Source organism: Anser anser (genome assembly GCF_964211835.1).
Source record: "Anser anser genome assembly, chromosome: 9".
Lineage (NCBI taxonomy): Eukaryota > Metazoa > Chordata > Aves > Anseriformes > Anatidae > Anser > Anser anser.
The window spans coordinates 28,415,723-28,442,826 of NC_139729.1; the positions used below are offsets into that span (position 1 = coordinate 28,415,723).

Consider the following 27,104-nt stretch of genomic DNA (forward strand, 5'->3'; position numbering starts at 1 on the left):
CTTCAGATGCTTTGGCTTTCCTCACCGAAAACTGGAACATTTAGCAACGTTAATATGTCTCCAAGAAAATACAAATTCTGTGGAAAGTGAAAAATGTCAGTAAACATATCTGGGTTGAAAAGTCTTACTCAGTTCAAGTCATAAATGACAATCTTGTTTGAAGGTTCATTTCGAAGCCAGGTGTCACCTTCCTTACAGACTTTCTTACACACAAAAAGTGCAGTCCAGCATCATTTATGTTACGTGAATTACATTGGTTTTGTCTTATCTCAGGCTATGCCTTGAAAACAGTCTTTGTCTTATCTTTTAATCTGACAGCAGAATATATGTAAAACTGTAGCAAGACACTGTTAGAAATTGTTTAGTCAGATTTGTTTATGAACTGATGCAAAGGCCTGAATATTTATCTGTAAGAAAGCAACAACTGGCTGTTTGTCTGTCCAAACCTATCTAGAGAGTTGCACTGTAGTGACTTTGCTGTGTACTAACATAGCTATTCCTTACATAAAATTTTTTGGTGCAAGTTTAGCAACTATATCAAATAGCAGTAATTTCTCAGGCATAACTTTTCGGACAGATAAACAAGAGTATTTCTGCAAAAGAACATGGGGTTTATGTGACATTGCTAAGGGATTTGTTTTCTGCGACAAGACTGATAGTTTGCTAATCTGGAACAGAGACAGAGTAACAAATGTATACTGCAGACAGAACTGATGTAATCCTGAGCCAGGGTTGGATAATCTGTGTGTCTCACCCAGGGTATCTAAACCCAGCTGCTGTTTGCTCTGCAAAGACAGAAATCATTTTGTGGCCAGAGCATACAGAACAACAGCCGTATTGACACAACCAGCAACGCGCTGCACCTCCAGCCAATTGATCTCAGAGGAACTATAAAACCGAAAAGAATCAGGGGCAAAGAGGGCCAAGAGGATTTGGGCCTTACTGGGATAAATTCAGGTACTGGGAAAAATCGGTGGATTTTGCTGGCAGGCAGGGTGTTGGTGGTGGAGAATAATGTGGAGTAAGAGGCTGGGAGGACAGTAGGAAGCCACGTGCCTTCTTCCAGGACCACCTGAAAGCTGCGTAACCGCACAGTTCCTAAACGTTACCTTAGTGCAAGAGGTGATGGATGAGAAACTGCCTTTGGGTGAGGGGGGTTGTGTTTAACTTCATCGAAGGCTGGTTGCATAAAGATATAATCATCTGGCAATGATAATTTATTAAACTGCCACTGAAAAGTCTCGCAGCTCGAGAGCAGAGCGGAGAGCTAGGAAACCGTGAGAGAAGCACGCCTTCACCTTCTCTAAGGCGACGGCACCACGCCTTCAGCCAAGCGTGTCGCTGCCCCGCACCCCAGGTGGCGGAGCACGGAGACGGGGTACCGGGGGCTCGCTCTGCGCCCAGAGCTCAGCCGCTCCCCGGGGCAGCTCCGCGGCCGGGCCGGGCCGGGCCGGGGGGGACCCCGCCCGCGGGCACCGGGCACCCTCCGGGCCGGGCCGGGCCGGGCCGGGCCATGCACCCGCAGCGCGGCGGAGCCCCCCGGCAGGCGGCGGCGGGGCTGGGCTGGGCTGGGCTGGGCTGGCCCGGCACGGCACGGCTCGGCACGGCACGGCCCCGGTATCGGCCCCGGTATCGGCCCCGGCGGGCGGGCAGGGCCGGGCAGGGGCCGCGGGCGGTGCCGGGGCGCGGGGGGCCCGGGGCGGGGCGGGGCGGGGCGGTGCCGGTCGCTCCCGCACCCCGGCGGCTCCGCGCGCGGGGCTTTGAAATCGGTTAATTTTGTTTGGAATAATTACTGGCAAGAAAGGAGCTGACGTGTTCCTTCCCGAGGATAAATTGCTAGCAGATTTGTAAGCGCTGCGGATAGCCGGAGCCGGGGGTAACGGCGGCCAAAGGCCACGGTTCCCCCTTTTCTCCGTTCCGACGTTAGAACTTCACCTGTAAGCAGCAGCTCACGGGGCGGTCTCAGCAAGCGAAGGAAGCGCGAGGCCGCTTCTTCGAAACGGCGAATATTTCATTTCGGTTTGCAGATCTAAAACCAGGGGAAACCGAAGCGGCGGCTCTGTTCCGCGGGCTGTTTTCTTCTCTTAAGTTGCAGACTTTGTGCTCGTAGCTTAGAACCGAGCAGCTCAGCACAGATAGCACCGTAAACGCTTGTGTTTTGTTTCCTTGTAGGAATCCGTTTGCTCCCTTTCGCTGTGAAGGATGGTGGTGTAGTGTTCTGCAGGATGACAGCAATGCCCAGACGCAGACCCTGGTGGCTGGAGATCCTCCTCGGTGCCTGCCTGGCTGCTCTCCCCAGCAGCACCGCCTGTCCCCGGCTCTGTGCCTGCTACGTCCCCACCGAGGTGCACTGCACTTTCCGCTACTTCACGGCTGTCCCACCACGCATCCCTCCAAACGTGGAGCGCATCAACCTGGGGTACGTTTAATGCCAAGATTTCAAATATTCTGACCAGTTGCCTTGCAACACTTTGCAAATAATTATGAAGAGTTTTCAAATTTAGAGCTACAAATTAGCCAAGGCAAGGAATAAATCTTAGGTGGATGTTTTGCATTAATCAGAAGTGGTTGCAATGAGAGCTAGCAAAGTCTAAGAGTTCCAACACTGGGTGGAAGTTTGGGGGATGCAAGAACGTTAAAAAGCTTTGAACTTAAATGAATTCTTTTATATTACCTGAATACCTTGCATTTTTAGCATGGAACTCTGAAAGAGCTTGAAATTGAGCTAATTCTTACTGCAAAAAGATAGCTCAGAGCTCAGACAGGGGGCTAGAAATGCAGTGTGTGTGTTAAAATCTTCAGAGACTTCTGATGTGACTTCAGAACGTCATATAATCTTATTTTCTATGTTTTTATCCGTCCAGTTTATGGAAATAATGCTTGTCTGAATATTTCAGCCTCCAAAATGGTTCTGTTTTTTAAGTGGTCAAAAGAAACAGGGAGTAGATTTTACCCAGGTACAATTGGCCCGTTAATGTAGTTTCCTGTAAGTATCCTGTCATACAATCAAATGATAAAACCAATCAGCAATATTTGACTGACCCTGGTATCACTTTTGATACACATAACCTGTGAATTGTCCGTATGTGTATTCAAAAAGTACAAAAGGAACTTTACGTGGAAGTCTTCCCCCCCCCTGCTGCTAGGCAATATGACGTGATCTCAGCTCCTGATTCCTGTCTGCCTTTTTCCTCCTTTGAATTTGTCAACGTTTTCCCAAAGTGCTGTATATGAAGACTAAGTACCAATTCCTCTAGATGACTATGGGTCACCTGAGGTGCGGGACATATATTTGAAATATGTTAATTGCTGCTACGGACAGGCCTTCTATCTCACTCACTTGTTACCATTGGACGTAGGAGGTGTGACTGCAGCATGAGAAGAATCCCCGAGTTCTCCCATCGGGTCACGTAAGCATGACGGTAGTCATGATGTCAAAGGCATCACGAGCAGGTGCTCTGTACTTGGAAGGCTTGCACAACACCACTTCCAGGATACTGAAGCGTCAACGCTCTCAGTACTCACGCTGGCTAGATTTAGATGTGACCTATGGTCAAACCTCCTATAGCAGCAGAGCTCTCACTTAAAGAGCTCTCAGTGTTTCATTTTTGGTTTCCTGTTTAAATTCAGCCTAGATTACCCAGGCTGTACGTATGCTCCTTGAGATCATGGGAGGCAGAGGCTTTGTCTACATGAACAAGTAGCATGCACTGTTGAAGACCTGTGGAGTCGAAATGAAACTCAAGATGTACAACTGAGAAGAGCGGACAGCGTGGTCCAGCCAAACCTCCTGACAGCAGGACAAAGGCAGGGCTGCGAGACACTCGGCAGACCCCACCTGCACCGCGGTCGGGGCTCAGCCATCGTTACTCAGGTGCCGGCAGAGGAAGGGCACGGCCCAGGCCCCTTAGTTGTATGTAGTTCTCTGACCCCAGAGAAAGCTGTCTGTTGTCCATAGTCTTCTCTGTGGTACTGCAGTGTTGGGCAAGCCCTCAATTAAAGGAGGCATCAATGTATTGCAAAATTCTACCATTGCATGAAGCCCTTTTACACTGAAACCCAAAACCGTCATTTTTGTCTGCATATTTTTGCAGTTATTTACCCTATCCACTTTGAATACAATCTTAAGGAAGCTGCAATGGACAAGTTACCAAATTTTGTGCTAACATGAAGGTATGATTTAAAGTTTCATCTTCGCCATCAGAAGTGCTCCCTGCCTTTATACATACCCAAAGAGTTGTTCTATTGTTTTTGTTTTGTTTGTTTTAAAATTCGTCAAGTTTAGTTTAGTTTAATTTAATTTTAATTTAGCTGTCTGACTAAACCCAGGTCTGGGATGAAATGTTCATTACAGTTACAACAGCTTGCTTAAACTGACTGAAACAGATTTTGCTGGCCTGGAGAAACTGGAGTTACTGATGCTGCACAGCAATGAGATCAGTGCAATACCTGACAAGGCGTTCACTGACTTGCATTCATTACAGGTAAGAAATAAATGTTGGGGATGACCTGATCTTAGTTTTCATTATGGCCTTTAAACAACCTGACAGTCATAACTAATTTGTGGAGGCAGACCTTGCCTCTTGTCTCTTGCCTTGACCTCAGACCTTGTCTCTTGCCTCTTACTTTCCTTTTTCTAATTGTACCCATGTGAAAGATAAGGGCCTGCAAAAGCCAATATCCTAGTGGGAAATGTCTTTCATTCCCAGGTGGACATTCAGTTATGGTATAAAAAGTGTAATGAAGATGTTGGTAGATGTCTGTCAACAGTATCTTAACTGGCAACCACAACTGAGACTTTCACATGAGAAAGATTATAGAGCTCCAAGTACTGTATTATGGTAGTAAACTTGTTTTTAGTTAATTTGTCACAGTTATTGTCATAGTTAGTTGTTTTTTTGCATTTTTTTTTTTTTTTGATGATAGTTCTCCATTCAGATATCCCTTTCCCTTCAGTACAGTGTAGTCCTGTCCCTTTCCATCTTTCATCAAAAAAAGGCTCCTACTGAATAGAAACTGAATATATTACATATAAACATTTTAATATTTTAAAAAGAACTACAGTTCCTTGGTTTTATAATTATATATGCATGTAGATTTAAAAAATCTATTCTTTGATGCCTGTTTTGTTCTTTAACTGAAATATAGTTTTAATGGTGTTATATTTGGCAAATAAACTTGCACATTATTTGGATTTTGTACTTTTTTTCTTCACTAATTTTCAAAATACAGAATTCCTTATTCTAACAGTATAATTCTAACAGTAAAAGTAACAATGAAAAGGGTGTCTTAGGTACCTTATTTAATACTTGAGCGATATGCCAGATTTGGTCATCTCATAGTTACTGAATTTGAACCTGTCAGCAACAAAATGTCACCTCAGAGTTTAGGTTTGGCAAGTACACATCTCACATGACACAAATCCTGAAACTAGGAACAACTGCTTTAATTGAGATTTTTTGGGTGAGTAACTAAGCATTGATTTATTTTGTTTTTAATCACTACGTTTTGTGAATGTGACTGCAGAAATGTCACCCTGATGGATGGTTGGAACAAGAAAGTATCCTTGTAGTCCTTGCAACTAACATTGCATTTAAAAATACCTTCTCCCACTAAGTTTTTTTTTCCAGTCGCTTGTATTACTGATCCATTGAAGTATTTTCACTTCACAGGGTAACTATCAATGAAAATTTGTTAGGAGTTTATAGCAAGTTATATAGGAGGAGTGTTACAGCAATATAACATGGGTTAATAACATACACTTGTTACTTGTCGTCAACAGGTCTTAAAAATGAGTTATAACAAGGTCAGTGTACTTCAGCAAGATGTTTTTTATGGTCTGAAGAGCTTGGTACGGTTGCATATGGACCACAATAAAATTGAAATTGTAAATCCCAACGTTTTCTACGGACTAACATCACTAAGGTTGGTCCATTTGGAAGGAAATTTACTTAAGCAGCTTCATCCAGATACTTTTGTCACCTTGAACTATGTACAAATATTTAAAATATCCTCCATAAAGCACATATATTTGTCTGAAAATGCATTGACTTCACTACCGCAAGAAATGTTTTCCTACATGTCTGAGCTAGAGAGTATTTACCTCCATGGAAACCCATGGTCCTGTGATTGCAGTCTACAGTGGTTTGCAGAATGGTCGAAACAGAGACCAGGTGAGCTGAAGGCTTTGTTTATGCTTTTTAACCCCATTATGAATCTTCTTCTTTCTAATACAATTGTATTTTATTTAAATATTCTTCCAGGGAAAACTGGAAATGCAACTACATCTGATTTATTTTTAATTGTTTTCACATTAATTACTGGCTTGTTCATACCATGTACATATTGATCTTTTAAAAGTGTGTTGGATGTGTTATCAGTTGTACCACATCACGTGAAAATCACTGCAAATTAAAACTAAAGTAACAGATGTAAAGCATAAGAAGCTACATGAAACATGTCACTCTTTTATAGCCTGCCACTAACTGATTATGTATAGTAACCATTATAGCACAGTGCCACGAATCTGGTATTTTCTTTTGCACTTCTGTAATTTTTTATTTTTTTTTCCCTCTACTTAAAGTGTTATTTTCTATCCTCTTTTTTTTTTTTTTTTTTTTTAACTCCTAAGATAGTGCCATGCACCCTCAGGAAAATATATTTATTTATATATATATTCTTCTAAGCTCTTCTCTCTATTATTTTCAGGAGTGATGGTTAACAAGATTTTTGTAGGCGCATGTCATTAGGATAAACAGATTAATGCCCACCAGTTTCCTGGGTTAAATGAATCCAGTGTCCTTAATCTGTTCCCAGGTACAGCTTTCCATAACAAAATGTTTTCCTTGGCCACTCTGAAGCTTCTATGCACTAGGAAAATCCACAGGGAATAAGGAAGCTTAATTTTACGTAACTCACAGGAGTGAAGGACATATTGTATGTGATTCTTCAGAAAAAAAATGAGAAACAGGACTTGAGGACTTTTCCTGTTTCTGCCCTGAGAAGCTGCAGGTGGTAGCCCAGTGTTACCCCCGAACTGCTCGAGCCTCGGCACGAGGCGGTGGCCGCGTGCCCCAGCAGAGCGCTCCCTGCACGGTGCGACACCGCTGCTGCAGAACGGCACCTTACTCGGCGGCAGCAGGAACGCTCACCGGGCAGCTTCATGAGAGAAAACTCAGAGGCTGGTGGCTACTGTAGGACAAACTTTGTATTTCACTCAAGAGAACAACTTGTTGGTAACTGTGTGTGTCTTAATGCTAAAAATTGTATCACAAAAGCTTACTGGGTTTTTCTTCCCTCCAGATGTCGTAAAGTGCAAAAAAGACAGAAGTTCTGGTGGTCAGCAATGCCCAGTTTGTGCTAGCCCCCAAAATTATAAAGGAAGAAACTTTGTCACTATTCCTTCTGCATCTTTAACCTGCACTAAGCCCGTCATACATCACTCCCTGAAATTTAAAAACCTCACAGTGCCAGACGATGGGGATTTCAGTTCTGTGTCTACCAAGGACTTCATAGCTCCTATAGGATCCATAGTTTTGAACATGACTGACCAAGCAGGAAGTCGCGGTAACTTGGTTTGTAACATCCAGAAACCTAAAGAAATGTCTCCACTCTCATTTGACAAAGATGGCAACAACACAGTACTGAAAACGTCATTCGCAGCATTTCTCGTGTGCGATATTGCTTATGAGCATATCCAGCAGCTATGGAGCATACTGGCCCTGTACAGTAATTTTCCCCTAAAACTAGAAAGGAATGCCCTAGCAACTAAAATGCCTTCTGTTGCTTACCAATATAAACAAATCTACTCTGAAAAAGATGAACTTTACACCAATATAGAGGCAGAGCTGAGAGCCAAACCGTCTTGGTTCATGCAAAGCAAAGTAGCACTACAGCTAGACAGGACAGCAACCACACTTAACACGTTGCACATCCAGTACTTCACTGATGCCCAGATTATTTTGCCCAGTCCTGACCAAAAAAAGGTGAGAAATAACTGGACAATCATCTCCAGGGACAACAAAACACAAACACAGCACACCGTTTTAGTTGGGGGGACCGTGGAACTAGATTGCCAAGCAACTGGAGATCCAGCTCCTGCAATAGAGTGGATATTAGCTGATGGGAGCAAAGTGAGAGCCCCTTATATCAGTGAGGATGGCAGAATTATAGTAGTTAAAACTGGAACATTTACGTTACGAACAGCTGACACCTTTGACACTGGGCTTTATCACTGCATAGGCACGAATTACAATGATGCAGATATTCTCACATTTAGAATTACGGTGGTTGACCCTTACGTGGAACACAGTAGTGTAAATGGAGCCCACCTTTCTACATCTGTTGGCAGCACACTATACCTTCCCTGTACAGCTGCTGCTGTTCCAGATGCTGCTATTAGTTGGGTGTTACCCGAGCGTGAGATTCTTCATCATTCTGTCAGAAACAAACACATTTTTGACAACGGTACCTTGAGAATACAAGGGGTAACAGAGCAAGACAGTGGCTATTTTAGGTGTGTTGCAGCCAATCAGTATGGCGTTGATCTTTTGGTTTTCCAAGTGCTAGTTAAAAAGGACAAAACCACTCCACAGAAAATGCATGCAGCTGTGGGAGAATGGGAAGAGAGTGATGGCTCTGGAAACGCAATGCTGGCCTCTGCTAGAAGACACACAAATCCTTCAGCTACTCTGGCTCCCTTGATAGCTAATCAGGAATCTGCTGCCTCAGCATCTACAAACCAGGTCACACAGAGTGCCTATAAAAGGAACAGTTATGGGAAACCATCCTACCGCCACTACAGGGACAAAATGGGCAGGAGGTTTAGGGGGCAGAGGAGACAGTTTGTTTCCTCAGCCAGGAGGGTAGATCCGCAGCGCTGGGCAGCCTTTTTGGAAAGAACAAAGAGGAACACGACTTTTGTAGAAAACCAAGAAGCTGAAATAAAACCAGCTATTCAAGTTCGTCAGTTCTCAAAAGCACCTGTGGATGAGGAGGAAACATCTGGTGATCTCTCATCTCCAGAACAAGAATTCATGATACCAGTAACAGAGAGTGCCACTGCATCTCCTCTGGGGAAAGCAACACAAAGTGTGATATCTGCAGGGCCCAGCATGACCACAAGTAACAGTCCTGCTGGGACAGCCTCCCTCCTGGCTGCAGAGGCTGTAGCTCCGCTACCCTCTCCTTCTTCACAGTCTGTCCTGTCTGACAGCAGAAGGCCACAAACATATCTAAACCCTACAATTACAAATTCAAACTCATGGGAAAGACCTGCTTTAAGTCAAATATCAGCAAATGTTATAAAACAATCAACTGTAACAAATGGAACAAGTAGAACGTCCACACGCTTCAGTGCTCAGCAAAGATCGGTGTCTCCTGGAGAAAGTCCTAGCCAGCAATTAACATTTGTGTCTTCAACACCCATGACAGATGTTACAGACACCAGTAAACCTGTAACATCTGAAAATACAGTGGGCAAGCTACATGTTTTTACAGAGTCTACTAATAAGATTTCTACCGAAACAGATCATCAGGTATCTGTGTCAACAGTCAGTGAACCAAATCCTGAAACTGGTCACGTTTACCTTCATAGCACCCAGAAACCAGTAATTACTAAGCTGCCACTGGGCTCAAATACCATTACTCATCAGAAAATTCAAATTATTCAGGGTGTTACAACTCATGCACCTCAGCAGCAATATGGAAGGAGGAGAAAAATTTCTGGTAGGAGAAAAATTGTCAGACCAGGACGTATTCCAAATATGAAAGAGCACAGGTACCGTTTTGGGAAGCAAGGCTCTGTCAGAGGAAATACAGCTCCAGGTGTCCCCTTGACTTCAAAATATACATCAAACTTACCTACCTTAAATAATTTAAGCAGCTCCATCAACCTAGTTAGCCCAGAAGCACCTCTGTCCTCCCCCTCCACCATGAACATGTCATTAGAGCACCCAGCAGGTGTTGTTCAAAACACAGCACTCCCCACGGCAGAGAACAGTGAACATGCTGCAAGGCAAAGAACTACTTCTACGCCTTTCTTTACAAAAAGCACCCAGGATACCCCTCAAGAGAAATCAGAGACCAGTGCACCATTTCAGACAAGTACTTACAGAGTCCAGCCTTTTAGCATCAGACCACCAACAACAGCAAGCTACACAGCTCGTGTTGCTGCAGAAATTACACACACAGTAAGCACTAAGATATCTCCTACTCTTGAATCAGTCTCACCCAACACTAAGTCTAGAGCCTCATCAAAAAATTCCCAAGGAGGAAAAATTACTGGGGAACATCTCTTTGGAAACGACACTCAGAAGGAAGTACTGAAAAAGTTACCAGAACACCAGACGGATGTGTTTCCATCAACGGAGGTATCAGTCTTACTTCCTAAAACTACAGCAGCATTATCTATGTCCAAAATTTCTCCTTTGCCCTTTACGCCCATTTCAGTGGGTGGGGATCACAGTAGTGGTTTCCTGTCTTTAAACAAATCCGTTCGTTATGACAATGGAAAGTCAGGAGACCATCTTCCCACCGCAGAGCTGCATTCTTATTCTAGTCCTGCAGCTAGCACAACCGAAGAAGTGGATGTAGCAAGTTTGAAGCCAACAGTTATACCTATCGTTACTCCTCGAACTGACACCAAAATCACCAAAAGTAAAACATTCAGAGTGGGAAGAAAGAGAGGTCAGAGGAGGAAAAGGCCCCCTAAAACATCCACTTCACAAAGCTTGACCACGGTCCACAGCACTGCAGCAATTCCTCCTGGGAATACAGCCATACCTGCCGTGGCAACAGTTATATCAGCAGCTACGCCTGCAAGTCTTACACCTGAAAAACCTCTCCCTGAGAGTGCAAGTGCAGTCTTAGTGACAGAAATGCCAGTGCTATGGAGCCTTACCACATCAGATACAGCTCAGCACGTGCCTACAGCAGCTAAGCAGACATCAGCGACCCCGAGCACACGGATGAACATCCAGTCTGTTAAGTTACCACCCGGTGGGCTTATTCCTCAGAACCCCACCACAACCCAAACCTCACCACTGCTTTCAAAGCCATTCAGTGCCACAAGCACACAACCCACTCCAGTTCGTGCTGGATCAGAACCCGCCCAGCAAATCAAAGCCACCACAACGGCAGGTGAACAGTCACGCCTGAAAACGGAGGAGAAAGTTACCCGAGAAAACCACGTTGCACAGCCCACGTTCCCAGGAAGAACGGAGCCAAGTGCCGGAGCTCCTGCAGCCGCCGCAGGCACCGCTGCCCCCCGCGCTCCGCATCCCGCCCCGCTGCCGGCCCCAGCAGCAGCCAGGCCACCCGCACCCGCGGCAGAAGCCTCCTCACCTCCGAGCGGCGGGATCGGATTCTGGCAGAAGCCACCTACCGAAGCCACAGAGAGAGGCAAAATATTAGCTGTTGGCACCCTGACTGTTCTGAAGTCATCCCAGACCGCTACTCCGTGTGCTCCTCTGTGGGGTAGGGACCAGGACAATTCTGCCAAAGTCTGGTCTGACAAGAGGCAAGATCAAGAAACTACCACCAGCAGTCCTATGTCCTTCCAGCCTTTAAGCAGAAATCATTTTGCAAAGCCCAGAATAATTGGAGGAAAATTAGCTGCTTTTACCGTGCTAGCTAATTCAGATGCTTTTATTCCTTGTGAAGCTATTGGTAACCCCCAGCCAACAATACAGTGGACCAAGATATCATCAGGTAAGCTTGACAGGCCTCTCTGGAACTTACCTTCTGCTCTAATCTTGTAATTTGGCAGATGGTTTGTGGGACAGAGTTAAATATTGCTTCATCTAGGAGCACTGTGAAGTATCAGTGATAACATGAACTTGGAAATAGTGAGAAAAATGATACTTTGTCTTAACACCAATTATGAAAACAGTTGCTTATGTAAATTTTAAGCATACATATATAATCTATATTTAATGATAATTCTGCGCTTATTACCTGTTATTTCAGAACAATGAGACAAATGAATAGAAAAAACTGTCTGCGGTAACAAACCATCAAATCACGTTACCACTACGGCAAAATATTTTTGAACATGCAAAGCCAAGTTACAACCACGCTAAAATATTTTTGGATGTGCAAAGCCTTATCTACCTTATCCAAACCTTGTCTCTACTGAGGAACTAGGTTTTGCTTTTACTTTAAAGCTTTTTTACTGCAAAAAGCAATACTTTCTACTTTATATGCAGAATGTTATTATTTCTCTCTTTCTTATCACTGTCATCTTGGTTATCTGGGCAAAGCAGACCAGGATAAGGAAAATGTGCGGCGCGAAAAAGAAGCAGAACGGTGAGGGCCTGATGTGCTGTGCTGTTTCCCCCCACTTCTGCAGGGCCCCCTGCTGCGGAGAGCCAGGACGGCGGCAGACGGACGGTGTTTGCCAACGGCACGCTCTCCATCGCGCGGGCAGGCCTGCAGGACCGCGGGCAGTACCTGTGCACCGCGGGCAGCCCGCTGGGCACGGCGCGGCTCCTGGTCACGCTGTCGGTGGTGGCCTACCCGCCCCGCATCGCCGGCAGCAGGCCGCGGCTCCTCACCGCCCACTCCGGGAAGGCCGTGGCAATGAAGTGCCAAGCTGAGGGCAGGCCTCCTCCCGCGGTCTCGTGGGTCCTAGCCAACAAAACGTACATCTCCAGCTCTTCTAAGGAAAATAAAAAAGTTCACGTGCAGCCAGATGGCACTCTAATTATCGAGGAAGTCACTGTTTATGACAGGGGCCTCTACACATGCGTGGCCAAAAATCCAGCAGGCACTGACATGCTGCCTGTAAAACTGCAGGTCATTGCGGCACCTCCAGTTATTCTGGAGGAAAAGAGACAACGAATTGCAGGAATGATGGGGGAAAGCCTGAACTTCCCTTGCACCGTGGAAGGGAATCCTCATCCCAGTGTCCACTGGGTTCTGTTTGACGGAACAGTGGTGAAACCTCTGCAGTTCATAAACGCCAAGCTGTTCCTGTTCCCCAATGGCACCCTCCACCTCAGCAACCTCGCCCCTTCCGACAGCGGGAACTACGAGTGCATAGCTACAAGCTCGACTGGCTCGGAGAGGAGGGTGGTAAGCCTGCTGGTGGAACAGAGAGATACACTTCCAAAAATAGCTGCTGCCTCTCAAGAGATGACGAGGTTGAATTTCGGGGATAAATTGCTTCTGAACTGCACAGCAACCGGGGAGCCAAAGCCCAGGATAATCTGGAGGTTACCTTCCAAGGCAGTTGTAGACCAGTGGCACAGGTAGGAGTCGTTTTTGTTGCCCATCTCTTTGAAAAATTCAAACACTGTTTTCTCCAATGCTCATATAAGGGGCTGTTACGTCACTGAAACAATACATTGTGAACTAAATTCACTCTGGAACTTTTAACAGTGGCGAAATATCTGTGGTGATGTATTGTTAACTTGTTGTAAGTAAGTGGGTGACGTCCTACCAAAATGCATACAAATCTTATTTGAATTAAGGCAGTTGATTTTAGTCTTATATTGGCTGAAATTTGGTCATTCTATTCTGTTGTGATTTTAGGATGAATTCTTAATTCTTAATAGAACAAAGTTTGCACTTTAATAAAAACTGACATTTATAAACAGGATTTATTAGAGCATTTTTAAACAGTGGTAAGATCTTTCCATACCACTACTTCTAACAAAATTTAATGTAATTCAGTTTACTTGATGACAGCCACAAGTAGAACATTTAGTGCACTTTTACCATAAATCTGGTGCACAAGAAAAATTTGCTTGTTGAAACTAATTTAAATTTATAAAAATCAGATTGTGACTAGTGCTAGTGCTTTCACGTAACACCCAGATGGTTCAAAGTACTGGCACTGGCAACATGCACACATTTAAATACATACCAATCAAACATTTAGATTTATGGAAACGAAGGGCTTCATGCTAGGTAACAGCTGCCTGTCACAGCAGCGGAGGCTGTAGGTTAGGCACCACAAATAGCAAGGAAAGCACCAACACGCTCATTCACTCACAGAACGGTTTTCCACAGTGCGGTATCGTGCGGCTTTACGTACCCACGCAGAGCTCAGCAAGCACACGCACGTCCACGCAGTAACAAAAGCAGCGACTACACCGGGTTACGACCCACGGGGTACGTGGGCGGTGTGGACACAGCACCTTTGGAGACAGCCTCTGTATCATACCGTGGTGTGGCATTATGCATCAGACTATCACAATTTTTCAAATTTAAATCCCCAAATGCTGAACAACAAAATAAGATAAAGGAAAACAGCTTTAAGTTAGAAGAGGGTAGAAGAAGCAAAAGAGGGTAGATCAGCCCAAACAGTGCTTCAGAGAGGCCCTGACCAATCGGAACGGGGGCTCCGTTAGGACAGCCTGTACGCTGCTGCAATATTGCTGACATTGGGGCTGGTTAGAATATCCTGGCAGATGTTAGCAATGAACTGGCCACGGCTCCTGTGCAAACACTCTTCTGGCTGAAACTGCAGCTGGGCAAACAACAGCACGTCCTCCTGGTGCCTGATTGTGTTCTCAGCCTCTGCTGCCTCGCAGGCTTGCGCTGAGCAGTGTGCAGTGACAGGAAGAAGTGAATTGCATGAAGCACAGGTGCATTAGCAAGGATGTAAAGAAATACTATGCATACCAGTTTAGTCTATCTGTATGCACTTGGTGAGACTTGAAAGACCCTAACCCTTTTGCCTGGATTGTTCTTCACTGCTAGCACCCAAATTTGATTTTACCAGCATTTATATTTCAACACTGAAGTATTTTCAGTAAAGGAAGGAAGTCTAGGAAAACAGAAAGATGGAAATATAAAAATAGTGCCTTTAAAAATTGCTTATAATAGTCTCTTTTTTTATATACAGTGTATATATCGTGGTGATTTATTAATTTATGAAATTAAATTAGGAAAAAAGAAAAGGAAAAAACTCCACGCTCTATTCAATGAGTTAATATTTTAAGTCACTTCCAATGCTCAGTATTTACCTTCAGTATTTTGTTCTGTAATTCGTTTCCTCTTTCCCCACAACAGAATGGGAAGTCGAATCCATGTGTATCCCAATGGATCCTTGGTTATTGAGGCAGTTACTGAAAAGGATGCAGGTGACTATTTGTGTGTTGCAAGAAACAAAATTGGAGATGATCTGATACTGATGAAAGTCAGCATCACAATGAAACCAGCCAAGATTGACCAGAAACAGTATTTCAAGAAACTGGTACCATATGGAAAAGATTTCAAAGTGGACTGCAAGGCCTCTGGGTCACCTGCACCAGAAATATCCTGGAGTTTGCCAGATGGGACAGTGATCAATAACGTGATGCTGGCCGATGACAGCGGACACAGGTCTCGCAGGTACGTCCTCTTTGACAATGGAACTCTGTATCTCAACAAAGTTGGCATAACAGAAGAGGGAGATTATACCTGCTATGCCCAAAACACGCTGGGAAGAGATGAAATGAAAATACACATCACTGTCGTAATGGCAGCTGCTCAGATAAAGCACAGTTACAAGACATACGTAAAAGTGGAAGCTGGAGATACGGCATTATTGGACTGTGAAGTTGTTGGAGAACCCAAGCCAAAAATATTCTGGTTGCTACCTTCCAGTGACATGATCTCCTCCTCGACAGACAGATACTTCCTGCACGCTAATGGTTCCCTGTCAGTCCGTCAAGTCAAACTGCTGGATGCTGGGGAGTACATGTGTGTTGCCCGTAATGCTGGAGGGGATGATACAAAATTGTATAAACTGGATGTTGAGGCTAAACCACCTATCATAAATGGTTTATACACGAACAAAACAATTATTAAAGTGACAGCAGTGAGGCATTCGAAGAAACAAATCGACTGTAGGGCAGAAGGGACACCTCCTCCTCAGATTATGTGGATCATGCCCGATAACATTTTCCTAACAGCTCCATATTATGGGAGTAGGATTGTAGTACACAAAAATGGAACACTTGAAATTCGGAACCTAAGGCCTTCTGACACAGCAGATTTCATCTGTGTGGCGCGTAATGACTGGGGAGAGAGTATGTTGGTGGTGCGGCTGGAGGTATTGGAAATGCTAAGGCGACCAACGTTTAAAAATCCATTCAATGAAAAAATAATAGCAAAACCTGGAAAAGCTACCATACTGAATTGTTCTGTGGATGGAAACCCTCCACCTGAAATAAGCTGGATGTTGCCTAATGGCACATGGTTTTCCAAGGGGATCAAGACTTCCCAGTTTCTTACAGGAAGCAACGGCACTCTTACCATCTACAATCCCAACAGAGACAAAGCAGGAAAGTATCGCTGTGCAGCTAAGAATAAAGTTGGCTACATTGAAAGGCTGATCATCTTGGAAATCGGGCAGAAGCCCAGTATTCTGGTGCACCCCAAGGGGCCAGTGAAGGGCATTAGTGGGGAATCGTTATCGCTCCACTGCCTGTCTGACGGGAGTCCCAAACCAAACACAGCATGGACCCTGCCAGGTGGCTACGTGCTGGATCGACCTCAGATCAATAGGAAATACATACTGCTGGAAAATGGCACTCTAGTTATACGCGAAGCTACCATTCACGACAGAGGGAATTATGTGTGTAAGGCCCATAATAACGCTGGAGAGTCATCTATAACTGTTCCTGTCATTATTGTAGCCTATCCCCCGAGGATTACAAATAGACCACCACAGACCGTACATACGATGCCTGGTGCAGCAGTTCAACTCACCTGTGTGGCACTGGGAATACCAAAACCAGAAATTATGTGGGAATTACCTGACCACTCGATACTCTCTACAGGTAACCAAGGCCAAGCATCCAGGAACAAACTGCTTCATCCCCCGGGGACACTGGTCATCCAGGATCCCCGGCCGTCAGATTCTGGCATGTACAAGTGCACGGCGAAGAACCATCTTGGCAGTGACTTCACAATAACGTACATTCACGTCATTTGAGATAAGAAAAACAGAATGAATAGCAAAGTCTACAGATGGACTGAGTTTATTCTTGGAATAAGTTTAATCAAAGGCAGCCAAAGGCATGTAAGTGCCTAAATACATTTACAGTATTCACTCTGCAATGACCATGCAAAAAAGAGAGAAAGGGCTTGGGGAAAATTAGATCTAGCGTTACCATCTAGCGTTGATTCTTTCATGATTAAATGGACTTAAAAATAATAAGGCACTTTTGCTCTGCCAACAAACTTGGAATATTCAATAAAATTATTTTCTAGAAATGTACCTAGAGATGTTCAAAAAAGCATAGACTTTTTAATAGTTTAATATTGCCCACCTTGTATGACTATCATGAGCATGGATCACATAAAACAAGAGTATCTGAGAACCAAAGAGCAGATTTTATTGTGATACAAATTACCTTCTTCATATGTTTGATTATTCAGTATGTTTTGTTTGTTTTTTTTTTAATAAATATTCAATGGTGAAACATGTAGTGAATTATCTTTAATAATACACCTTTGTTTCATAGTCTTTTTGTAGAATTTTGGAAAGATACCTACAGAACAATTCTGTTCTAATTTTTAAAAAGAGAGTAAGCTCTGCTTAACACTGGTTTAAAAAAAATAATACAGACTGCATATATAACAGTCCAGGTTGGCATAATTTTCCAGTTGTCACAAAATTACTTTTAAAGATTTCTCACTAGAAAACAATTACATCAGTCTGCATGTAAATTTAGCATCTTGCTTTCTCATTTCAGTAGGTAGGTGTAAAGCTCTGAGTTTCTTACTCATTTTCTTCCTAAGAGATTAATGCCAGGATAGAAGGGTCAGATTTGCAAATTCAGGACATACATGTATCATGGAAGAGATCGTGGAAGAGTCTGTGTTGCCACTTGCAGTCCCAGCTGCTCTAGCAGCCTGCTGCACCCTGCACCGCATCCTCAGCGGGGAGGAGCAGAGACTGAACAGCTGAAGCCATGGCTGTTTGGCTAGAGCACCGTCCTTATCCATCGCAGGAAGTCTGCTGGATATACAAAGGGTTCAGTGCAACCATCCCTGCCTCGTGAGCTCTGTCTCTTTACATCTTTAAAATAATATTTAAAAAAAAAAAAATGAAGAATTGTAACATGTCTTTTCCAGCCTATAATATCTACCACTTCTAAGAAGAGGCTGCAGTAGAACTCCTCAATGATAATGCAGTAACAGCAGCTGAACCTCCTGCATTAACATCTCAGCAGCAGCTGATTAACCCATAAGATACTCAGGGGTGAGAAAGTATTCTAGTGCCAAGAGCTAAATGCAGATTCTACCTCATTTAATCACATTATAATCAGCTTGGGGATTTATTTTTAAGACTATAACCTCAGCTGGGATTACTTTTGTGCTGGCTTGATCATTTCCTGACATCAATTGCATACATGCAGTTCACTGTGTGCATGCTCCTTGCAGTTCACTTGCTCCTTCCTTCCGCAGTGTTGATAGAGTACCCACAAATTGTCTGGATTACATGAATCTCACTATGTAATACCTGTAATAGCTTCATCTGCTATGAAGAACAGTGACCTCTGACACAAGGGATAAGTAAATCTCTGTTAAAAAATAAAATGAAATTTATGCAAGTAAAACTTACCTGACTATTCTAAAAGACAATCAAAACATACGGAATTTAAGTATTTATTAAATCTTCCTGGATGGGATCATATAAGGCAAGTATAACAGTGTACAGGTTGAATGACTACTATTGTTCTAAAGAATATAGAAATAATCTTGTAATATGGGATATCTGTGACACAAATTCCTGAGATTTCTGTGCTGGGGGTGTTCCCTCACTCACCATTGCCCGGCCTTCTGCAGCTCTCTGCGGTGTGTGCAATGCATCTGTCCCCCACCCTGCAGGACACCCGATTACACCACCACCTGTAAACTCCATGTATGGCAAATTAAGCAAACTGAGTTAATACAGAACAGCAAAAAAATATTCCTATGTATATTTTTAATGCCCTGCATGTTCCATATTCAAAATGAAAGCATTTAAAAAATCAAGTAGACTGACTCCTAAATTACATAAAATAGTAACAAATTTATTCTTTTTTTTTTTTTTAACTCAAAATTAGGACATATTTGAACAGGTTTAAATAATGGTTTGTAGTAATTTTGATTTGTAATTTACTTGTATTTTTGCACTCAGCTGATGATAAATAATGCATTACACCACTGAAACTCACCTAGCAATCAAGCATCAAACCCAGAATTTTAAATAGTTAACATACAAAGTAAGTAGTAGTAGACAAATATAACAGGAATAACTCATATAGGGCGACTTCAGTATACACACGTGTCAGCTACAGAAACACTGAAACAGCAAGAAAGACTCTGGCGGCTTTCCACCCTCTCTTTGTGAGCCCTCTATGAGATATTCGTACCGAACCCATCGAGATACAGTCATCTCCCGTCAGGCTTTACCAGGACTCGGAGACTGCCCTACGTGAGCAGAGTAAAACCTATTTTGACTGGTGAGTCCTTGTTACTATGTTTTGTAGTCCTTCAACTGATCACCAACGAACTTTATATTGAAAGGACCAGATATGAAGATACACTGCTACTTCTAGTAGGTTTATTAACATTACATTGTGGCTTTTAATATAAATTTTAAGAGGTTCTAATACAAGCAATAAACCCACTTCAGCACCTTCTTACCACAATGAGAGCAAGAGAGAATTGGTACTTTAAACAAAGAACTTTATAAAGTGCATATGAAAATTACAGTCAAATGAATACAATTTAAATTAACACTTGTTCTACCATCAAACAAAGAGGTGAACATTTTAATGAACAAATCAACTTTTATGCCAAAATTGGAAGTGCCTTGCAATTCAGTAGTTTGGTCCAGTGCAGTTCTTAAAAAAAAAAAAAAAAAGAATAACAAGAAAGTGTTTCCCACAAATAAATAAATCCAGCATTCTTTGTCCTCTTTAAAAGTAACAGGACCTAAAAAGCACCAAATTCATAAAATCTGCAATAACGTTCTTCAAGTAGGCCCACACATCCCTACATTTAAATCTAATTAAATGCGAAAGAAATCAAAACCCCAAAAAACCTTGTTACATATTCACATCAACTGCAGCACAAAAAAATAATTATTGAAATAAGAGAAGAAAACTAAAGTTTGCTTTCTAGCAATAACTAGTGCATTGAAATTTGAATGTTCTGTTCTTCAGTGCAAACGTAACACTACGTCTCCTTTCCATCTTTTTCATTTAGAAGTGTGAAGGATGCCCATATTGATTCACTCCTTGTTGTGGCTGGTTACCTGGTTGACAAAGTAAAGGGAAGTGTTTGTGCCTCACGACTGTACTCTACAAAAATACAGAAAAACACCTATATTTCACATAGCAATAGCAAGTAATAGTCAACACATTCCCTTATATACCTGTCTAATGCACGCACGATTTGCTAAGTCCCTCAGGGACTTTGCCTGCAGTATGGCTACGGAAGTGAGGGGAGAAAACGGGCAGCAGGTCGTGAACGGGCCACCCGTCCTGCAGGTGCCTCCAGAGACCAACAGGAGTACAGGGGATGTGCAAGCACCAGAATTTTGCTACTGCATTGCAGCTGGGGCCTGTAACCTGCTGTTAAATTACTTACGTGCATGCATGGCAGGACTTAAATAGGCAGAATGTCTCCAGAAAAGTAATTCCATATCCCAATACAGACACATACACGCGGATGCACACCAACGCCTACTTACTAGAGAGCTGCTTCTGGAGTTGCCTGACCAGTGCCGCCGTCTGTTGCTGCTGCTGTGTCTGTTGTAAGCCTTGCCGCGGAAACTGCTGAAGTAATGAGAAAGATGGAAGAAAGGAGCATAGCATAAGTGCATGTCAAGTAACAGCAAAAAGCGTTCAACTTGTGCCTTAACACGTGCTACAGAAGTGCAACCATGAACAGTCACGGTGCTGGCGGACTCTCAGCTCTGTGCGTCCCCAGCACGAGGATGTCTGGGGGTCAGCCCCCCACCTTCTCCAGCAGGGCTGTGATAGGCATCAAACACAGCACTGAGTGAGCAGAAAACCCTCCTTGGCAGCTGTCCCAGTGCCCTCCTGAGAGCTGCACTGCTGAGTTCCTGGCACGGCTGGCACAGGAGCACCACTGCTGAGGCCGCCGCGGAGCAGCCCAGGTCGCAGCGCCGAGCAGCGGGGCGCTGCAGGCCGCGGGGACACCATGACCCATCTCATCCACCTCCAGGCTGACAGCTCCCACCAGGAGAAGATCCCAGCATTTCTTCCAGGCTACTTTCTTCTCCAGGTCTTTTAAAAAATTTCCTGCCTAGCTCCTCTGCCAGCACTCACAGAACTGCGTGGCGATGAGGCTGAGAAGTGCTGGGAGGTGGCAGCAAACAGGAGGCAGCCCCAAAGCTGCTGCTGCCCGGGAAGAGCAATGGCTTCACAGGAGGGAGTAGCACAGATGCTCACGTCCTGATCTTACCAGCAGCTGCTCTCGCCTGGCCTTGTAGTGGGGAGCTATTTCAGCCACTTAACCCAGGAGAAAACACGAGCACGCGAGCTGCTGACTGCACAGGTGAAGGACAACACAAAAAAGGCAGACCTGCCGTAAATTTTAATGGCACAGTAAGGACACATGGAGCACACTTAAAACTTACAAAACGTTTGTTTCCTTCATTCCCTGAAATGTTACAGTTTTCCAACGGTGTTGTAGGTATCACGTGTGTCCAGTCTCTGTTACAAAAAGCTCATATTTTCCACCTCTGGAGAGGCCGATATTCATCCTGCGAGCCACTTTAAGTAGCTTTACTGTCTGCTTTGTGCACAGCTAAGGCAAATCAAAACTGCTAATCAAAATTAACAGCCTTTTGGGCACTTTTAAACACTTGCATGTATTTGAAGTGTAATACTCAAAAGAAACTTAAGCTTCCAAAAAAAAGTTTCTCCCAAGGCAATGGCACTTCAGATAACAGCAGGGATAAGCACAAAGCACAGGTTGTTTGGTCCGCTGCAGGGCTGCAGCTGCGTGCTTGATTCTTGGCTCCCGAGGAACGGGGACTGCTCAGTGCCCGCCCAGCTGGGCACGCTCATCCGCAGAGATAACCGGTCGTCGCTCTGACCCTGACCTGAAACCTGCAGGGATCAAGGCAAAGCCCTCCCAGTGCGTGGCACTAAGCACAATGAAATTAGACACAAAAAGCATCCAAAGAAATCTGCTGTTAATGAACTAAATCATGACTTCGATCACTTCAAAAGCACCCTTGGTATAAATGCACCGACTTTCAGCAATTTGCGCACTATCTGTACCTGCATCAAAGCAGAATTTAATCTCTAACTGGTCTATCTGACAGCCTGCACTATTCCCTAGCTAGATGACACATGAAGTCTATTTTTCACATAAGACTAGGTAGGAAAACAAGCACCACTTTGTTTTTAACACCTCTGCCTGTCATTCAGGAGAAAATCATTCTATATTACTAACTTTTACTGATCAGACATGTCACAGTAGTGGATATATTTCAAATCAAGCTACTGAGTTATGATGGACAGATCTGGCACAGACCATCTGAAGCAAAGATACCGTTAGGATGGATATGTCTGGTGCCAAAGCTTTGCATACACAAGAGGCATTTCTTCCCTCTGAAAACCCAGGTGTCACCTGTAGGGAAGAAATACCTGTGTAACAGTTACCTTCAGGCTCTGCAAGGACAGAAAGCCAACGGCACGGCCCTCACACTTCCCTACTCCAGGGAGAAAAATCGTGATGAATGAGACACTGCTACGCTAGTGCTGAAAACAAAACCTTCATCATTTATTGTATTACTTATCTTCAGGGCCTCTAAGCTCTTCTCTTGGTCCGTTCCTACGTCCTGTAACTTTCCTTCTCATTGGACTTGGTGAAAGGACAGCGCTTCTAATTAAGTGGTGGGTTTTGTTTGTTTGTTTTTAAATACAGCATCCACAGATTCTGCATAATAACATACCCAACCAAGTTGAAAACCTGATGTACTGAATAAAAATATTCGATACTATTGTCCATCACATGCCCTACAGAATACACCCGTGCTTTGTTTCAGTGAAACTTTCTGTTTACTGAAGGGAGTTTCAGTGTTTTAGTAAGACCTCAGCTTCTTTTCCCTTTCTGAAACCAAATCCTTTACTTAAAATACATTGTGTAATCTTCTGGCGAACAGTCCTTAGTAAATGCTGAGGTCAGTCAAAAGCATTAACTGTACCAGGGCTTCTTAGGGACGTGAAACCAGCAAAAAGCATCCTGCTGTGCTAAGTGTCGGAAAAGCCAGCCAGCAGCCAGGCAGGTGCTCGGTCTCCATGACAGACAGCCTTTCACATGCTGTTTGTTCAAGATAAAAATACTATTAGGAAAAACTTAAAAACGGATGTAAATAATCCTTCAATAGCTATCAGATAAACATCCTTCACTCCTGCACTTACATGCTGCCTTCCAGTTTCTCCATAAGATTGCATTGATTAATGCAGAAACTCAGCAGTTGGCAATTCCAATTTTTCCATTTTTCTAGAACAACCTTTTTCTAATTATCCTCAACTACCTTAAATGTGTCTTAAAAAAATGAAAAAGTACAGGAAACATGGACAACAGCACTGCAAATTCAGTGTAAGCATCCATAAAAATTATTTGGTAGTGATAGTGATTTAGTAAAATCATACAAAAATCTGTGAAAGGCTGCATAAAGGAATGTCTTACACATAATTTTGTTTGTACAGTTGCCTTCATTCAGCTCTCTTATATGACTAATCATTTAATTTAAAAGGACCTTCAAACAACAGAAACTTTTTTTTTTTTCCCAAAAAATGTTGGCATTACAACCTAAAAATCAGAGGCCTGAAGTCACCAACAGTCATTGTGAACTGAATTAAGGCAGGGACAGGAGCCTGGCAGCAGGGGAGCAGCCACGATCCGCAGCCAACACCAGAGGGAGTGCAGATGCTCACACAAACACAGCACAAGCCTGGCAACACAGGAAAGTGCTGACAATCAGCACCATATGTTTCAAAGTGAAGGTTTTTCTTTGCGTTACAGCAAAAACTTCTTCCACAAATAGCCTCACATGTATACATTATCCTGTGTTCACCTTAAAAGACTACAATACAAAGACATAAAAATCCACCCATTTATAGGCATCAGCAGCAGCTATATATTTCTCATCAAGTTATTAGCTAGCAAGGGCTGTTCATTATTACTTTTTTTTTTTTTTTAACTAGGATAACGCTTGTAAAAACACATAGCACAGCAATTATAAACAGAAAAAAAAATCCTGCAGAAGTAAGATGTTAATTTACCTTACCTTGCTGCTGTGGGAAAACTAAGTCTTTACACTTCCAGAAGAAAAGATCCCTGACTTTTCAGTGAGTACTTGGTTCTGTACCAGATTTTAAAAATAATCATTTATTTATGCCTTAATAGTAGCAAGGGTGAGGATAATTTCACAACCTCTCATTTTTTTCCCTCTTTGAACTCGCACACAGACATAAGGCAGCTAGTCTCATCAGTCTTGTTTTACCGGTGATGGAAAAGAGATGTACCGAATTAGAAAAGCACCAGTACTCATTTCGTAACTGCATCCCCAAGCACTTCTCTTCTCAAAAGAACTGCTACGGGTAGTTATTTTATTGTTTGGGATCTTAACCATTAGTTCTCGTTCAATATTGTTAAGTATAATTTCAAAAAGATATGTTGAAGTGAAGCATTTGAACCGCTCCCCCTTCCCAACACACACAAATCCTTTCTTTTTTCAGCAAAACACCTTGCCATAGTTGGCCCAGCTGTGGTAACGGCTCTGACTACACCACTGAATGGAGCACAGAAGTGCAGGAGGCAGCTGTGCACCGCGGCCCTGGAAGGAGCACCTTTGAAAAGCAAAGACACAGCGATGCTGCAGGGGCTGAGCGGGGGCTGAGCGGGGCAGTGCGTGAGCCCCCAGCCCAGGGCCTGTGCTGAAAGCTGCCCGCGCCCCCTGCCCCGGGCCGGCAGGCCAGGTGCAGGTCCCACCTGCCTGTCCCACTGCCCGTCTCAGAAGCGACAAAGCCCACCCTGTGCTACGCCCGCCCCCAGCCTCACATTTGCTTACCAAGGGCTGCTGCGGCTGCACGGGCTGGAGACCGAGCGTCTGTGGCTGCTGCGGGCCCTGCTGCTGCCCCTGCTGCAACTGGAAGAAGGTGGGTGTTGAAACGAGGGTGCTGCTGCTCGCACGCTGCCTCAGGGAACGACCACGAGCCCAGCAAGATGGCTTTTCGTGACTGCTTTACAGGCTGGGATCTGGCCTTGCTTACAGCACTGGTCACTGAAGGCCCCATGTGGGAGACGAGCCTCCCAGCGCTCCAGTTCTGTTCATCATCAGCCACACCAAGGCTCACGAGGACATTTTTAATAATACAAAAGCTGGTGTATTTTGTTTATTATGTCAAAAAAAAATCTAGACAAAATGCGTTATCATTTGACAGGAACTGGCACAGATAGCTATCGCATTAAAACAAAAATGTGAAAATAATTCCAACCATCAAAGGGCCATGGGAAGGATTTCTAATATAATTTACTTCCCCTGGGACAAGCCTTACATACTTAGCTGATAAACCAATGCTTATCTCCAGACTAAAAATATATTATCAAATCAGAATAAAGATAATAGAACAACCATGTCTATTTAATTTAATTATCAATTTAATTCCAGTATATAAGGCCTGAGAGGGTAGACAGAGCATAACCACTGCTTTTGTCTCAGTTCTTTCAGCTAGGCTATTCTCAAATTTACCTTTTCCAAAAGCGTTCTACTATCCTGAAAAACTGAAGTATTGATTTTCACACGTATGCCTAGAGCTCTCTTTTGGAAGTCCCAGACATAAGCAATAAATTATTGCACTCAAGTGAAACCAGTCAGGATTAACAGCACCCAGCTCCTCTGCTTTAGACTTGAATGCACATACAAGTGAGCGAGTAACTCCATCCCCTGCTACAGCGATGTTTACATTCCCTGCAATGAAGTATCCCTTGCCTTTGGTGCAGTTGGGTCCCTCACCTGGAAGAGTCTCTGCTGTCGAATCTGCTGCTGCCTCTGTCTCATTTGCTCCTGAGGCAGCTGTGCCGAGTTCAGGTTTGGATGAGGACCTGTGGTTGATGCACTGTCCAGTCCCCCTCCTATCAATGAATTCGGCTGCAAAGGCTGATGGGTCAATCTGGTTGAAAAATAGGAAAATAAAAAAAGGAATTGTACTCCATTTGTAAACAGAGCAAAAAGTTAGTCTAGGAGTACTCAACTACAAGCTACGACATTAGACTTCTACGGACTTAGAAGATGTTAAGTTTTACAGGAAGACTATTTTTCCAAATATGAATGCCTTGAAAAATATCCCATAAGAGAAGCTGTACCATCCTATTGCCTGGCAACTGATACAGGTAATAATTTGACTCCTGCTTTTCTATGTTTCAAGCAAGACTTCCATATAAGCACTAAAACGTTCTCCTGACCAAAACATCTCTTAGTTACACTTCCGTGAACTTAAAACTGATTATTAGGCTTCTTAATTTCTAAAATACTGAAAAAAAAACACCAAGCAAGAAATGCTATCTTAGAACGTTATAGTAAAAAAAAAATCTCCAATTCAAGACTTTCATCGGAAACTCTAGTTTTCCACTCTGGATGCTCTTTAACAATCCTGTTTACAGATGTTGTTCCTGCTTCATCTGCTTTCTGTTTCATTACATTTCTTTACCACTGTATTTTTCCTGTTTTTTATAGGCTACAACTCAGATTTATTTTCAAACTCAAGTCAATTTAGTGTATTCAGGCTGAACTGAAATTCATTTGTCTATTGCTAGTTAAACTACCAAATTGGTCTTGTGTTTTCTTGACTACAGAACCTGAAATATTTATTAATGTTTAATACTGCACACTTATTTGCATGATACGGATACAGCTTACAGAATAGGGAGAGGGGAGCAGGAAATAGGACCCAACAGTCACCTTTAAATGAAATCTTATGCTCTACAAATACACAGGATATAACTGGGCTACAACCTGTGCCAAGAGCAACTAGGGGGAAACTTGAGAGAAAGGCAAATTTATTGCTAGTTAGACCCAGCATTAGCTTCATTTTGATTAACTTTAAGCAAAACTTTAGACCTCTAAATTAAAG

The 27,104-nt window shown here is 43.5% G+C and overlaps 2 protein-coding genes across 21 annotated transcripts in view; one reads left to right on the forward strand and one right to left on the reverse strand.

Moving 5' to 3' along the window:
* Window positions 1–220: 220 nt before the first annotated feature.
* IGSF10 (immunoglobulin superfamily member 10) lies at window positions 221–19,862 on the forward strand. 16 transcript variants are annotated; one of them, XM_083848903.1, is made up of 7 exons: window positions 221–957; window positions 2,173–2,419; window positions 4,355–4,484; window positions 5,783–6,173; window positions 7,303–11,709; window positions 12,350–13,250; window positions 15,019–19,862. In XM_083848903.1, exons 2-7 carry the CDS (start codon window positions 2,226–2,228, stop codon window positions 16,925–16,927), a joined length of 7,932 nt encoding a protein of 2,643 aa, XP_083705029.1. In that variant the 5' UTR covers window positions 221–957; window positions 2,173–2,225; the 3' UTR covers window positions 16,928–19,862. The 16 variants fall into 16 exon arrangements, with proteins under 16 accessions (XP_083705029.1, XP_083705033.1, XP_083705031.1 ...); XM_083848907.1 differs by lacking the exon at window positions 221–957 and adding an exon at window positions 977–1,357; XM_083848905.1 differs by lacking the exon at window positions 221–957 and adding an exon at window positions 1,322–1,378.
* MED12L (mediator complex subunit 12L) overlaps window positions 19,533–27,104 on the reverse strand; it is a 140,284-nt gene continuing 132,712 nt past the window's right edge. For 4 of the 5 annotated variants that reach the window (XM_083848914.1, XM_083848915.1, XM_083848916.1 and 1 more), the window contains 4 exons: window positions 25,988–26,144; window positions 25,043–25,120; window positions 20,681–20,765; window positions 19,533–20,242 (listed from right to left, as the gene is read on the reverse strand). In XM_083848914.1, coding sequence (XP_083705040.1) covers window positions 20,190–20,242; window positions 20,681–20,765; window positions 25,043–25,120; window positions 25,988–26,144 — 373 coding nt within the window. In that variant the 3' untranslated portion in view covers window positions 19,533–20,189. The remainder of the gene's footprint in view (window positions 20,243–20,680; window positions 20,766–25,042; window positions 25,121–25,987; window positions 26,145–27,104) is intronic. The other variant, XM_083848917.1, reaches the window with a different exon arrangement.